At 48.3% G+C, this 15,495-nt stretch overlaps 1 protein-coding gene across 3 annotated transcripts in view; it reads left to right on the top strand.

The window, feature by feature from the left end:
- Positions 1 to 15,495, top strand: part of RAB11FIP4 (RAB11 family interacting protein 4) — a 117,171-nt gene that overhangs the window by 87,347 nt on the left and 14,329 nt on the right. Inside the window, exons 1-3 of one of the 3 annotated variants that reach the window (XM_066332417.1) lie at positions 545 to 571; positions 11,469 to 11,692; positions 14,845 to 15,036. In XM_066332417.1, coding sequence (XP_066188514.1) covers positions 11,550 to 11,692; positions 14,845 to 15,036 — 335 coding nt within the window. In that variant the 5' untranslated portion in view covers positions 545 to 571; positions 11,469 to 11,549. Of the gene's footprint in view, positions 1 to 544; positions 572 to 8,790; positions 8,854 to 11,468; positions 11,693 to 14,844; positions 15,037 to 15,495 lie in introns of those variants that run through there. The other 2 variants (XM_066332416.1, XM_066332415.1) reach the window with 2 other exon arrangements.

Here is a 15,495-nt window from a genome sequence, read left to right as displayed (position 1 = left end):
AGCACGGCTCGGCCCGGCTCGGCTCGGCTCGGCTCGGCTCCGCGGCCAGCACGGCTCGGCCCGGCTCGGCTCGGCTCGGCTCGGCTCGGCTCGGCTCGGCTCGGCTCGGCTCGGCTCGGCCCGGCCCGGCTCGGCTCGGCTCGGCTCGGCTCGGCTCGGCTCGGCTCGGCTCCGCGGCCAGCACGGCCCGGCTCGGCTCGGCTCGGCTCGGCTCGGCTCGGCTCGGCTCGGCTCCGCGGCCAGCACGGCCCGGCTCGGCTCGGCTCGGCTCGGCTCGGCTCGGCACGGCTCGGCTTGGCTCGGCTCGGCACGGCTCGGCTCGGCTCGGCCCGGCTCGGCCCGGCCCGGCTCGGCCCGGCTCGGCACGGCGGGTACCAGAGGCGGCCCCTTGCTGTCGCCCGGTGACGGCGGGGCGGGGACGCTCCGAGTGTGGCCGCCCCGCGGGGCCGCGCCGCCCTCTGCCCGGGGCGGGGACGGGCCGTGGGGCGGCCCCGAGCTCCCGGCGCCGGGCCAGGTGCGGGCAGCCCGCGGCGGCGGCAGGAGGAGGCGGGAGCCGGCCGGTGTCCCCGCGGTGAGGAGGGAGTTTACGCCGGGGTTCTGGTGGTTTTCCGCGCCGCAGCTCCGCTCTGCCGCTCCGGGGAGCCCGCGCCGGGGCTGCGGCGTGAGGACGGGGGGATCCGTGATGGAACGGGGATCCCTGAGGCCGCTCCGCTGCGGTGGGGATCCAGAAGCGAGGGGGGAAAGCATCTCTGGGGTTTTTGGTGCGGTATCGGCGTCTTCGTGAAATGCGTGAAATTGCAGGTAGAGCGAAACCCTGCTGGGTGGGTTGTTTTGGTTTTTTTTTTCCTTGTTTGCTAAAGGAGGGGATTTTCGTTCCGGAGTTGTGTGTGCTGGAAGGTTGGGCTCTCTGTGTGAGCAGATCCTGGGAATATTGTTTTATGGGCAAATGTAAAACCGCATGTGTCTGTCAGCAGCGGTGTGGGGTGAAATGGGGGTGTTAAGGAGGAAGGGGATGTCTTCCTGCAAAGCTGAGCCTCTTACAGTTCTCAGCTCTGGAAGCTGGAGCTGCCAAAATACCTGGGATTTAAACGTTTAGAAGGGGAAGAGGAGAAAAAAAAAAGGTACTTTTTATGGAAGAATGCAGGCAGGGGGCTTGCTCTGTAATTATTTTCTATGGCACTGGCGATGTGTTTGGATTGCCGTTCCTTATTGTTGAGTGTTTTTAATACCCAGATGTGGTTCTGAATGCATTTGCTGGCTCCGGGATGCTGGTGACATAGGAAAAAAAAAAAAAAAAAAAAAAAAAAAAAAAAAAAAAAAAAAAGATTTGTGGTTAGCGTGAGGCTGTCACGACAGCCTGTGCCTGCCCCAGATGCTGCCTGTCGCCCTGGTGCGGGGCCAGCGCTGCCCTGGTGCGGTGGGTGAAGCGGTTCTGCCCCCACGGGCCTGTGTGAGCTGCGTTTGGCAGCGTCTGAAAGCAGCTCACAGCAGAGATCTTGTAGATGTGAGCGGTTCCTGGCCTGGAGTTTGTCGTGTCCCTGAAATGGAGAAGGGCAATTGTGCTTTTCTGTCAGGCAGAAGTGGTGTGGTTAGAGATCCCGGGGCAGGCAGGCACCCTCCTTGCTTTGTGCTGTGCTGGTTTTGAGGTGGAATGTTGATGTTGCTGCTTTGGTAGTAGCAATATTTTCACTGCTTGGGGCAGATTTGTAAGATTGGTGGCTTTGAGGGCAGAGAATGATTTATTTTCACGGTATTCAGCCGATTTATCAACTTAGGGTAATGAGGAGGCACGGATGTGAGAAAACTTCTGAAATGGGTAAATCGCTAAACATGAACTCCATGGTATATATACCATCCACTATATTATATTATTTACCTGTATACCAGTTTAATTTGTGATTATTTTGATCCCTTTTGCTATGTTACCGTAAGTGCTCTTCTGTTGAAAATAGTTTTATTCCATTCAGATGACATGTGAATGGGGGGGCTGCCCCCAGTGATGGGACTGGATTGCCCATTCACAACATAAGTTATTTTTCTGCCTGTGACCCTTCGGATTTTTGGGGGAGGTGGGGAATAACTTGGTGTCACCACCAAGTATGTGCAGTAGTGGGGAATATTATTCTTACAACTGGGCACAGAAGGAGGGTGGAATTTCTATTGTTTGTCAGCGTCTGCCCAAACTGAGAGGAGCTTGAGCTGTACCCAAGATGTACCCACAAGATGTGGCAAAGAGTTTTAAAACCATTTTTAATGGGCTTCTTTTAAGTTTGTTATTTGAAGAATTACTGCAAACAGCAGCAAGTCTCCCAGAAGCCACCTGATGTGCAGATGTTTCTCAGCTGTGGTTGTCTTGACAGGGCTCTGTACCACCAGGGTAGTTGGGGAATCTTTGCCATGTGCAAAAGCTGCAAAACAAAACACTTCCCATGCCAAAATAGCACGGGCAATGGAATTGCTTTGCTCCAGTTATTGATTAACCAGTGCTGTTGCATCTGTCCAGCACAGCTTGATCTTAACTTTTTCTTTTAAATACAATGTCTTAGTGAAACATTTTAAGTGGTTACTAAACTAATCATGGGTTATTACTGAATTATCCAAATATTAATATCTTCAAATGCTCCACATGTTGATGTAGCCGATCCCTTAAAATTATGAAATGCAGCATAATAATGTTACTCCTTTTGTTCTTTCTTGAGTCATTTAGGTTGATTGCTGCACCAAACACAGAACAGGCTCTGTAAGTGCTTCCTGACAACACAACAGTGCTTTGGGCACTGAGTGCTGCTGGTTAGTGGAAGGACTCTCTGCATATGGCTCTGCTTTGAATGGTGTTTTCAGTGTGCAGCCCAAACTTATAAATGATTTCTGTTTGGTTCCTATCTGCTTTTTCTGTGCAGGTTCAAGGGTATCTCCTGCCTATGTGTATTTTACTGTGTAAATCAAAAAAAAACCAACTTATTGACCAAGCCAGGGTTTATGATCAGTGGGTTCTTAGTTCATGTTTGTCATGTGTGGAGCTCGATGATGTGCTTGGCAGCCCTTCTGCAATTAAGTGCTTTAACCTCACTCCAGAAAATGAGAAAAAGAGCAGGTACATGAGAGATGGGGAGACTAAAATTTTTATAAATCAGTACTTGCAACTTTGCTGGGTAAAGGCTGCAATTCCAGTTATTCCTGGAGCAGAAATGCCTTAACCTGTGGTTCGCCCAGCCACCAGCTGAAGAGCAGCCAGGGTCTTGCAGTTTCTTTCTTCTAATGAGGAGCTCTTCAGAGCTACTTCAGTATTTCTTAAACATGAAGTAAATTACCTTTTAGGCTTGTCGGCATTCAGAGTGACCAGTGAGCTCTGGGAAGTGTTTCTGTATAAACTACAGCAAAGCCACATCCTTAATGCTTTCCCTCTGCTTGCCAACATAAACTGCTCCTCCTCAGGCATGGCTGAACTTCTTACTGGGTTGGAGAAACTCGAGATGTTTCTTTACCTCTTGAGGTCTGAAATTGCTCCCATTCCCCAAGCATCCCTCCCTGCTGGAGACTGCAGTGTAATCTAACCCGGGTGGGTGGCATGACAGAAGGATGAGTTGCGCTGTAAAAATCTTTTTTTCTTCCTTGTTTTTCTTTAAATGGCTTTATTTTCTGGTGTTTGCTGGAGACTAGACTTGCAGTAGTATAGAAAATAAATGCAAAAATTATAATTTCCAAATTCCTTGGGGGAAGGGAGTTTGACCAGTGTTCCTGTGAATAATTAGCTCAGACACAGGCAGAACTGTTCTGCCTGGGACAGCTTCTTCCTGTTCCTCATGCTGTTTGTGCCTAATGGTGCTGTGGAGGTGCCGGGAGGTGCCTCCTCCTCACCCAGGGGCTGGGGCAGCACTAAGTCAGCTCAGGGAACTCCTCACCCATGTCCCTGCAGCAGCACAGGGCAGGTGTGAAGCAGGGTTTTGTTATTGGTGGAGTCCTCGCCGGGTGACCTTGGGGCTTCTCAAGGAAAACATGTTGGCGTGTGAGCTCAGCTGGCCCCTGAGCGGCAGACTCCACTGGCAAAGAGCATCTTGTAACTTCGAGTTGGTTAATTATGGGTCTGAACTGAGAAGTGAGTGCTGAACTCTGCCTTAGGCATAAGGACATTCTATTGAAAGCAGCCTCCAGCTCTCTTTGTCACAGCATAGGTGTTCTCTTGTACCACCGCTTCAAAATAATGTAGTCTGAGCATTCCTGTGACCCTTGGTCTTAAGACTGGTCTCTGCTGGGGGCTCTTTGGGGCGCCTTTGACCGAGAGCTGCAGCTCTGTGTTTGTGTGTGAGGAGTGCTGTGGCCCCTGGCCAGGGCACCCAGGGAACAGTTTTGCCACCAAGTGTTCCTGCCAAAGGGATGGTGGATGCTGCTGCCCACAGTGTGCCGGAGCTGCCCTCGCTGGCAGCTTCAGCAGGGGCTCGGCCGCAGTCCCAGCCAACAAACCCTAGTGAAAGTTCGACGTTTTCTGTCCTCTCTCCCTGTAACTGCTCTTCTGACTTTAAAAATAGAATGAGATTGTCTCATCTCAAGGCAAAGGCTTCTCAAGAGGCTTAATTATGTCACATTTATTATCTGCTCTGCAGATCTTTTTAGGCAAATATGAGTTGGGTTTTTTGTTGTTGTTTTTCAGTTGTATACTAGCTTTTCTAAACCAAGGTCTGCAGCACTCCCACACACAGCACGAAGGTGATGCTGAGCTGCCCACAGCTCCTTTTGACATCCAGCTGCCTGGCCGGGGTGCCCTGGCCAGGAGGAGGGGTGGCAGGGGGTACCTGCTGTGGGCTGTCCCAGCAGTTCACTCTGTGCCAAGGGCCGTGTTACCAGTCTGAGGAGGTCTGGCAGCTTGCACAGTCACAAGCATTTCACTCTAGAAATGTTACCAGAGACTTCTCAGGTAATTAGATCTCGTTTCTGCTCTTACTGGAGCGTACACCTTGGGAGTGTCCTGAGTGATGTTTCCCACATTGCTCATAGCGTGTCAGCATGGTGCCACTTCACACGACTTTTTCTAGATATGTGAAAGAAAAAGGAAACTGTCTTGCAGTTCAGAGGTAAAAGTGTCTTAAGCAATGCTGGAACAAGGTGCCAAACAATATGGTGGGTTTAAATCTGAACTCTGCTGATGTGCTGGTCCCATCCATGCTGAAGGGAATGTACTTTTGTTCCTACCACTGCAGATTAGGATTTTTTTTTATCTGTAAAGGGATTCTCCTTGCTTTGATGACCCTCCAGTGATGGCTGATGAGTGTATGATAGTCCAGTAGTGGGGAGCTGCCCAGGGAGTGATGGGACGCAACTTCAAAGTAAAGGGAAGAGCTTTTTATTTTTTTTACTTTCTTTAGAGGATCAAATTAGCAGTCTGCTAAAGCCTTTTAATGTTAAAACTTCCAGAGCATAAACAATGACCTGTGAAAAGGAGTCTTGGATCTGGACCCTGCATATGATGAAGTCTGGCATCTCCATTATGGCCAATTAAAGTGACAGCAGAGTGTAAACACTCCTGACTCCTGAGTTCCCTGGGCGGCTCCTGGCACGGCCTTTCTCCCCTGCCTTGGAAAAGGGACCATGTCACTTTGAACTTCCCAGCCAGGGCACGGAGCAGCCTTTCAGAACCCCAGAAGCTGAGGCTTGGTCTTGCAGTTAAAACCTGTTTTCCTTGAATCGCGCCATTGTAGAGAGGCAGATGTTACCCTGCAGAGGGAAGGAGGCTGGCAGTGCCCTGCAGCACGGGCCTGCCCTCTCTCTGGGGATTCTTCACTGCCAGGATGCTGTCCAGCACTTGATCCAACATCTGCATCTTGGGAATCATCTTGTCCCAGAAGTTCCTTCCAATACCCACAACAACGTGTGAAGCTTTGCCTTTAAAACGGACCTTCAAATATTAGATCTGTGTAATTAAACAATCACAGGATGCATTGACCAAACTAATTTGTGCCCCTAGATAGCTTCATATTCGAACAGTTTAGTAGAATAACAGTGCTCCATTCTTTAATTTGGAGAGATTTTATATTCCCAGTTATAAGTCTGGGGAAGTCTCCAGCTATATGGAGGTGTTCTTCCGTGTTCTGCAGCAGGAGATGGAAGCCTTTTCTGTGACTTCCTCCCCCATCAGCCTGCCTGTGAGCAGCCTGCTCTCCCCTGTGCGACCTGGGTGACAGCCGGATGTGGGGGAGACCTCACTCACATCATGGACACAGATGCACATGTGTGGTCTCACTTAGTGCTCCTACATTTTCCTCTTCTGTCTCTTCCTTGTCTCTCCTGTTGCCGTCAGATCAAAGGGTAGATCAGCACCTCCCCACCTCTGCCTGACAACTGGAACGTAAAGGAAATATGCTGGGGAAAACCTGTGCTTTAGAAAATGTTCACAGCCCACTTGGTGTAAATATGCAAATGTTTGTAGAGGAGTGGCTGTTTCTGTAACACATTAGTGAGAAATGCTTCACACCCTTCTTTGTCAGTCGGTAATTAAGAGAATACTTGCCTTCCAATGCAATGGCTGCTTAAATAAACATGAGAGAGCTTGGATTTTCTCTTATGATGGAGTGCAACACTAAGTAACTTTCATCTGAGACCGAGCCTGGCACACCTCCACATGGCACCTCTTCCCTTCCAGTTGTGGTGAGGTGACTTTTCCTGTCATGGGAAAAAAAATGGCTGGGGAAGGTGCAGGGACTCAGACTGTCCCAGAGCAGATTCAGCTTGTCGGAGGCATGATCCTGGTGAGAGGGAAGGGCCATGGCTCAGCTGCATGTGGCCATTTCTTGTTTCTGGTCGTGTGTGATGGGGTCCAGTGCTTACTAATCAGATTGCACAGTGGTGGGATGCTTGGATCCTCTTTTCTTCCTGTCTCCTCTGGCATACTGTGAGGCTGTCTAAATGTCAGGGGTGCTGGTGATTTGGCTGTGATGGGAGTGAATTTTAACGAGGCTGCTCTTCAGCGTGAATGTATTGATGTAGGCATGTCATGTAGCCTGTCTGTCAGCCAAGTTTCTAGCTTTCAGCTGCTTTATATGCATATTTTGGAGATTGCTTCCAACCAGTCAGGTCACTGCAGGGCAAGGCAGAGCTCTATTCCCATACCCACCTAATGCTGACCCTGCTGTCCTGCCCCACAAGAATCAGGAGGAATCCATGGGAATCGCTGTCTTCTGGCTCCTGCTTCTGTTTGGGGTGGCTGTTGCAAAGGCAGGCTGGGCTTACTCATCTGCCTTCAATGCAGCCACACAATGCCTCTTCCGAGGAAGGGAATTCATTAGTTTCTGTGAAGTGGCCTTGGATCTGTGGGCAGCAGGTGCTTCTATAGAGCAAACTGTTGCTGAATATTCAACAGTTGCTATACAAGCGTCTGGCCGGCTGCCTGTGAAGTGCTTGGAGTTATCTTGAGCATCCGATTAGATAAAGTGCGAACCACTTAGGGCTTTAAAGCTACCCGCAGCTATGTCGTGTTGGTGACATTTTAACATTCAGGGTTGGGTTTTCTTTTTATGAGAATCTTCTAAGATCATAAGCAGCAACTTTATCTCTTTTGACTCAGCCAACAAAGAAGGGAGCTGCCTAGGAGAATGACAACCCCAGTGATTCATATTCAAGTCGTCAGAACCTCATTCTCTTGCTGGTTTCTGCTAATGACATGTGCACTGGAAACAAATGACTCAGGCTGGAAGCGTCTATTCATCTTTAAACTTCTTAAACTCTCCTTAATCTCAAGTTAGCTCTCTTAAGGCTACCTGAATAACACTTGTTCTTGTCAACCTCTAATTTGGTACATGAAATACTGTGGATATCTAAACTATGAAGGAATATAATTTGAGAGGGTAATGCGTGCAATCAGCCTTTTTTTTTTTTTTTTATTCAGTTTAATTTCTTCAGGTGTGGTTTGTAAGCAGCTTGTGCTAGATGTCATCATTGGAAGTATACTTCTGTGAGAAACCAGGATCACTGAACAATTACAGCTTCAAATAGCTTACAGCTTTACTCAGTCAGGTGTGGACGCCTGTATATTGTTTACCAGCGACAGGCCTCGATTCTGTTGTCTTATAAAAGCTTACTTAACCTGTATTAGTTGTTTTAAGGATGCTTTGTCCGTGTTCTCCTACTGATTATTCGGGCCACAGAAGGAAGCGTTTTAATTAAATGTATGGTTAGGACAATTGCGCTGGAGGCTGGTTTTACCCAGGGAGCTGAAGAGACACCTGAGTGGTGTTACCCGAGCTCCACGCTTTACAGGATCTGCACAGGGGTCCCCATGTGCCAGGAATATTGCGTTATCAGGGCGCAGGGATTTCACAGCCCCAGGCTCTCAAAAGTCAGTGATGGAGCGTGTCGTTCTGCCCACAGGGAGCCTGCAGGCTGGAGCACGGTGCCGTGGCCGGTCCTGGCTGCGTACATCACCGGGAGTTGTGTTAGCACCGCTGGGAGGTGCACCTTGAGCCCTTAAAGCGTGAATTGACAGCTGCTGGAGCTGAGCCCTCCTCCCGGTGATCATTCGTGGTGCTGCTGGCTTTAAAGGTCTTAATGGCGTGGTTTGGCTGCCGGGCGCCCAGGAGAGCAGCTGAGATGTGATTCCTACACATTCCTTGGTTTGCTTGCGGCAGTGGGGTTGGGCCAGGTCTGTGTAGGGGGACCTTGCCGAGCTGGGATGGGCCCTCTGCTCTCCCTGCGGAGGGAACAGCAGCTCCTCCGAGGAGCTCGGCTGCCGGGGTTCTCCGTTATCCCGTCCCCATCGGTCCCTGAGCTGCCCCCCGCTCGAGGATGGGGTCAGCACAAGGGAGGACCTGCTGCCAGGAGGGGCTCCGAGTCTGGCCGGGAGGCATTTCAGAAGCTGTAAAGCAGGTGTTGAGGCTTACGATGGATCATTGCCTCCAAAAATTATTATTTTCCTCTTTTTTTAATATTTCCAGGGAGCTTTAAAGTGCAGGAATAGAGGAATTACACTTTGGAAAAGAATCGCTGGCACTGAGCAGGCTGGGGACAGAGCACTATGTGCTGTGGATCCGCTCTCCCATACGAGTAAATGTGTGAAGGCTGCCCGAGAGTGACAGGGAGAAGTGAGCCCATAGAGATGACACCGCACATTCAATTGCTAATGGACTCTTCAAAGAGCACCTCAGCTGCTATTATTAGAAAAAGCAAATGTGTGGTGTTACCTACAGGGAGCAAAAACGGCGTGTTTCGTGATCTTCTTGACCTTTCCTTTCTTGTGTTAATTTGTTTAATACCAGGGAGATTTTCCTGCTGTAAAAACTCGCTTAAGCAGAGACTTCTCCAAGACCTCTGAAAAAGACGTGCTAATTGGGGAGCTTCTGGGATCCAGTGTGTGTACTCCTTGCCCCTCTCTTTTCCCTCCTGGATCAGACTTTTACCAGCTGGTGCAATTCCATAATAGCAGTCAGGCTTTATTGCATTAAACTTGTTAGGAAAATAGGAGGTTGTCTGTGCCTGTGGGGCTCAGCGTGCGGGGAGGAAACTTCGGGAAAATGTTTGATAAATAAACAGTTCTAGGTACTTCTGAAACATTGTAATTGCCCTTAGCAATCTTTGCTTTTTCAACACCTATTAAAAAGACGTACTGCTTGTGCTATTTGTGGGTCCCGAGGTAGTTGGCAAGGAGCAGCAGTGGCGTTGTCCCTGCCTGCTTTGGGAGGGTGCAAGGTGCAGGTCAGGTGTGCTGAGGAGCCCGGGGCTAAGGCGGGCAGGCTGCAGGACTGTGACCTGCCAAACCAGGGCTCGCTGGGCATCAGGGGCTGTGGCTCACAGCTATAAATCTGATTGCAGCGTGGCTTCAATAAATACTACATGGCATAGACCAAGGGTAAATCCTTTGGGACATCTCTTGAAGCAATACCTCGAGAAAGTTGCAGGCATAATAAAGGTGACACAGAAAAGTGGGAGAAGGCATTTTGAATAGTGCCAGGTGTCTCACCTTGCTTGTTAATTGGAAAGCTTGTTGAAAGCTCAGCTAGAAAAGCATCCAGGTGTCTGCTTTGGGTGTGTACCTGGAGTTCCAAACAGAGCAGGCAGTGCTGTCCTTTTCTCTGCTGTGGCATTCATTAGTTAATGAGGTTTGAGCAGGTGGGGTTGTTTGGAATTTCTTCAGCCTCCATATGCTAGGAGATTTCACAGTTACAAGAACTGGTATTTCAGGAAAAAGGTGGATGGTGAGACCTGCATTTCTATTAGGAGTTTCTGCAAATCTTGAAATGCTGCAGCTTCTGCCTGCCTCTTTTCCTGCTGAAGTGGAAAAGGCAGTTTGTGTCATCAGCACAGAACATCAGTGGTTCTGCAGAAGGGGGTTTGAGCCTCCTTGGCTGCAGCAGGAGTGTCCAGAGGCTGTGGCAAGCGGTGGCACTGAGCCAGTGTCCCAGCCAGCCCAGTGTGCTCACCAGCAGGGCGGGCAGTGCTGGTGATAGTGCCAGTGCCTTGGGATTCCTGGGTGGGATGACAGCTGTGCCTAAACATGAGGTGTATCCCTGAAGGAGTGCTCCATTCCTTGTGCCACTGAACTCGGATTCAAAAGCGTCACTTGCTAGCAACAGCTCCATGGTCAGGTTGCCTGTGGAGCTTCCAGATGAGCTTTGGAGTGGAGCTCTGAGTCAGGACTTGCTCTGCAGCTCTGAGGTATTTGTGTCATGCTGGATGGGAATTGTCAAAGCAGCATTGTGTGGCTGCTTATCAAAGGATAGAGTAAAATCTTAGCTTCTGTTTTTTTCAATTAAGAATTTTTATTTGTGCCTCAGGGACAAGCAAATAAACCCCAGCTTGTCTTGACTATTCCTAGTATTCATGGGGCAGGAAGGGAAGGGAGAGGGCAAACAGCAAGAGAAAAGAGTTGCAGTAATGAGAATGATGTCTTATTTTAGTTGATACTTAATCAAGACATGTGGTTCCAGGAAGCAGGAAGAGATGATTTTGCCTTTTTTTTCCTGCTCTCATATATCTTTGATTATCACCAAGACTTACTCTAAACAATTCAACACCTGCCAATTCTTTTTTCACCTTAAAAATTTTTGTCCATCCTCAAAGACAGAGTAAACTTACTAGGCTTATCTGTTTTGCTTTTGTTTAATCTGTAATATTAATAAGAGAACTAATTCTCAGTGACTAATGTATTGTCATTTGTCATAAGATGCTTAATTTTGTTATAAAACTTTGAGGATATTTATTACTTCAAGTACATTTCGTTAGTGAATTAGGGGAAAACTGACTGCATTTTATAGCTGGGTGTTGTCCTTCTCTCCTGTGAAGTCAGAGACAGTACTTGAGCCCCTCTGGAAGGTACAGGCTACTCTACTGGCTTTGTAAAGCAGGTCAGATTTTTGTTTCATGGCTTTTATCCAGTACCACTCTTGCTTACCAGGGCATCCAGAGAGCGTCTTATTGCTTCTCCTGTGTCTGCTGAGCTGCCTTAAGGGATGATGTGAACTGACTCCCGGTTTTCCTTGTGCCAGGGCGGTGAAATCCAGGACTGTGCCTACTTGGACAGCGAGGGCGCCTACAGCGAGTCGGAGCTGTTTCCCGATGAGGACGCGATGACGCTGGCACAGCAGGAGGCTCACCATGAGTCTGACATGGACAGTGCCATCGAGAGCGCCCAGAGCTCCGAGGCCTCGGACGTGTGCCGGAGTGAGGACAAGGACGGGCTGCTCGCTGGCCTCTTCCTGCCCGGTGACAAGTGAGTGGGCCCTCGCTCTGTGCCGGGAGCGTGCCAGGGAGGAAGGAGCCTTCATGTGGCTGAGGATGGCTGATGGCTTTAGAAACTTAACATCCATTTAGGGCGTAAGGGGGATGGATGTCCACGTCCTCTAAGTGGCTTAGATAGTCTCGGTTCTGGCTCCTTCTGGCACGTTCTGTGAACACTCACAGGACTTGGATATTGTGTGTTGAAGTGAAACCGTTGGGCCTCTCCAGAACAGATTGCTGCATTAGCATCCCCCAAAAGGCTCTTCTCTGTTCTTCTCTGTTGCCATAAGCTTTATATGCTGGAATTAAAATAAATACTTCCAGCAGAGCAGTTCAGTAGGGGAATACTGCTGCAGTGTTTTGTATATCTAGTTACGTGATGTGGGCTCTGCTGATTTGCTTTGCAACTTCATGTACCAAGTTAATTCTTTGTGTTTCTAATTTTCCATAACCTTTATTATGCAACAGTAAATTGTGTTTAACACCGGGTGTCCTGGCATGTGTAACCATAGTTTGCTGTTAACACCTGTGTCTCTATAACCCTAACTTGACTCTTCCCAGGTATGTACCTGGGAGTGCTGGCTAAAGATGACTGTGGGGGAAAAGGGCCCAATTTGGTTTAATCCTGCTTTGAACTGAGTTCATGCAGTTACCACAGGACAGAGCTCAGCGGGACTTGCTTTGTAAGCCTCTGCCTTGTCTTCCCTATTTTTGGCCTGTCATCTTGATTTGTGCCTCTTGAGCTTTGCTCGTTGCTAAGGCAGCCTTTCTTCTCTCTCCTGGGCCTCCTCGGATGTTCCCTGTGCTGGCTCATTCCTGCCCCACTCCTGAATTTCTCAGCCAGCTCAGTTTGGGCCTTCTCCCATTTGCCCAAGCCCATTTGCCTCAGAGACTTTATCAACATAATTACAGTTTCCATCAGCTCTTTATCAAACTTGTCTCCTTGGCTTGCCATTCCCAGTTCTCCAAAGCCCCACCTTTGTGGTGACTGACTTTTTCCCATGCTGTATTTGAATTTTTTCCTCCCAGCTGTGCCAGTCAGGCCCTTGTGAAGGGACTGGGCAAAGCACCTCCTATACCCTCCTTGTAGGACTGGCAGGAGCTACCAAGAGCTGCTGTGCTACTACTGATGACCTTGATTTATCCTCTGGGACCTCCTCAGCTTTGGTAAATGTGTGGCAGGAAAACACGAGAAGCTTCATGCTTTTGTGTAAAAGGAGGCAATAGAGCTATTTACTTTAGGCAGTGGAGAGATTTGCTTAGCTGCTTGCTGAAGAAGCAGGTGGGTTGTGTGTCAGGTGTGTCAGTGCTCTGAAATCCTGCTCTGGAGAACAGGAGATTACCTTCAAAAACAAACAAACAAAAATAGCCCTCAAACAAATCAAAAAGCACCAAACACTTGAAAGTTCCTTTCAGAAAGTGTTAGAATGAGGAAAATCTGACACTTTTAGCTATTCCTTTGCAAATGAATGTGTGATTCCTAGGCTCTAATCTTGGTGGAAGTTACATGGAGCTTCTTCCCAAACTAACTTGGTGTAACTGCAATTAAGATGCAAACAGCAGTAGGATTGTAAGATCTCCCAAAAACTTACAAATACACAGTATGTCCGTGGCACAGCAGCACTTTATGAATAAATGTTAGTGTGATATGTTGAGCTGCTCACTAGTCCCTCAGCCAAGGAGCCTTGTTAGATAAGTTTGATCTGTTTCTAGTATGAGTATTCCTACACTCATCCTTCAATAGTGTGCCTGGCTTGACTTGTCCTAATTTCTGTTAATGTGAATTAGATAAATGAGTCGCAGGTTATAAATGGATCTCATCAAAACAGGGGAAACAATAGAGCATACATCTGAAATGTTGGCAGGCTTCCTCTGCTACTAATTGCTTTTGGAGGGAAGGGATATGCAAATGATGCTTGCACCATCTACCAAAGGAACACATGCATCTCTTGTTTACAGCTCACAAGTGGAGTATTACAGGAAGAGGACTCTCCCTGTAGAGAGGTTGAGAGGCTCAAGGCAGATTCAGAAGAAATTTAGGAGGAAATATTGTTGAGCTGCTGGAGAACAATGTCACCTGGGAGCTACTGTCCCATGGCTCATCTGGTGGAGCTGGAGATACAACCTCTGTGCACTGAAGCAAAGGGAGAGAAGAACTTAACCTGACCTGCTTAAAGTGCCAGCAGATTCCACTAGTGCCTGGTCTGTGCTGCAGGGGCCTTGAATTCTGCAGTAGAGGGAACAGTTGGGCAATGCCGGGGCACCAAATTGGGAGCTAAGCAAACCTGTGTAAAACACCTGCACTCTGCAAGTGCAGTGCACAGGGCACTCTGGACCCTGTGCACCCTCTGCAGCCACCTTGCTCTGTTTCATTAGATTTCATGTGCTTAAAACTGCTCTGCCAGCTGCTTTCCTCTGGTGCCTGATTCTGCTGATCTGCTTACCTATGTGCCCTCTTTCTCTGAAGTCCCAGGGCTCTGCCAGTCCCTACCCATTTAACATCATTTTATGTACTTTTCTGGTAGTTATACAGCCTTTTCTTGTGGTCCATATCTCCTCTGAAAGACAGAATTTATCCTGATGGAAGGAAGGGCAGGAACCCAGCCTCCATTAGTCATGTCAGTAGCTTTAGTGGCTCTCTGGTAAGTGGTGAGCTGAGGTTTCTTTCTGACCACACAAAGGAGAGTGGCTGGAATTCCTGGGGTGTGGGAGAAGGTGTATCTGGATTACTAGGAAACTCTCTGATTGTGGAATAGAGTGACAGCCTCTGTCTTATACATGTTCCTCTCGCTATCCCATGCATTTCAGAGCTGTCTGCATGGTTCCTGCAGTCAGAGCAGAAATCCCCATGTGCTCTTCACATGGAAGTGGTGGCTGAGGATCATCAAAGTGTGCTCTCTAAAGCAAAGTGGTTTGTGTTGATCCAAACTTGTCACACACAGGTACCTTGTTCGTAGAGTCTCATGCTCTTGTCTCTCAAGGCACTCTTTCAGCTGCACATCAGGTACATTTAGCACTTCAGGGGTTTAGCACCAAGGTGGGTTACAGCTCCAAAGAGGGGACAGCCTGTGAAGGTGGAAGGTTCCACACGAGGTGAGGTGCTATCAAAGTCGGCCTTCGAGATGTTTTGACCTCTTGTTTCAGGTCAAGTCCTCACAACCCTTCTGCAGCATCTGACCTCTCCACTTATTCCACCGCCTCCCTGATCAGTAATGAAGAACAGTTTGAAGACTATGGGGAAGGAGATGATGTGGATTTTACTCCCAGTAGCCCATGTCCTGATGATGAGACCAGAACCAACGCCTACTCTGACCTTGGCTCATCTGTATCTTCCAGGTTGCTCCTTATTCATTAACAAACAGTTTTTCATTTTTATTCTTCTCTGACCATAGCAGAGTTTACACTGGTTAGATGGACTCACCTTAAAAGCAAAATGTTATCAGTTCATTTCCTGCCCTCTAATTGACAGTCTGCATTTAATAATAAGAGCTGTAGCAAATACGTTGTTTCTGATAATCTGTTGGGTTCTGTTGAAATAAATGGACTATTTTGCTTGTAGAAGTATCTTTCTATTGCAGACAATAATTCCACATTTCAGGGCTAGTACTGGAAGGGATCTGCTGCAAAGGAAACCAACTTAGCATTATGTACCCACCCAGATACAGGGAAGATTTACAAGAGAGCTGTTTCCATTTAGTGTTCTGATACTACAAATCCTTAGCACTAATCTGTGAGGGAAACTGCTGCAATGTGCTCAGGGGGTTATTTGAAACAAATATCTTATTGACTTGGAAT

This window comes from Sylvia atricapilla, chromosome 18, assembly GCF_009819655.1.
Source record: "Sylvia atricapilla isolate bSylAtr1 chromosome 18, bSylAtr1.pri, whole genome shotgun sequence".
NCBI lineage: Eukaryota > Metazoa > Chordata > Aves > Passeriformes > Sylviidae > Sylvia > Sylvia atricapilla.
This window is presented reverse-complemented; position numbering and strand designations above follow the sequence as displayed.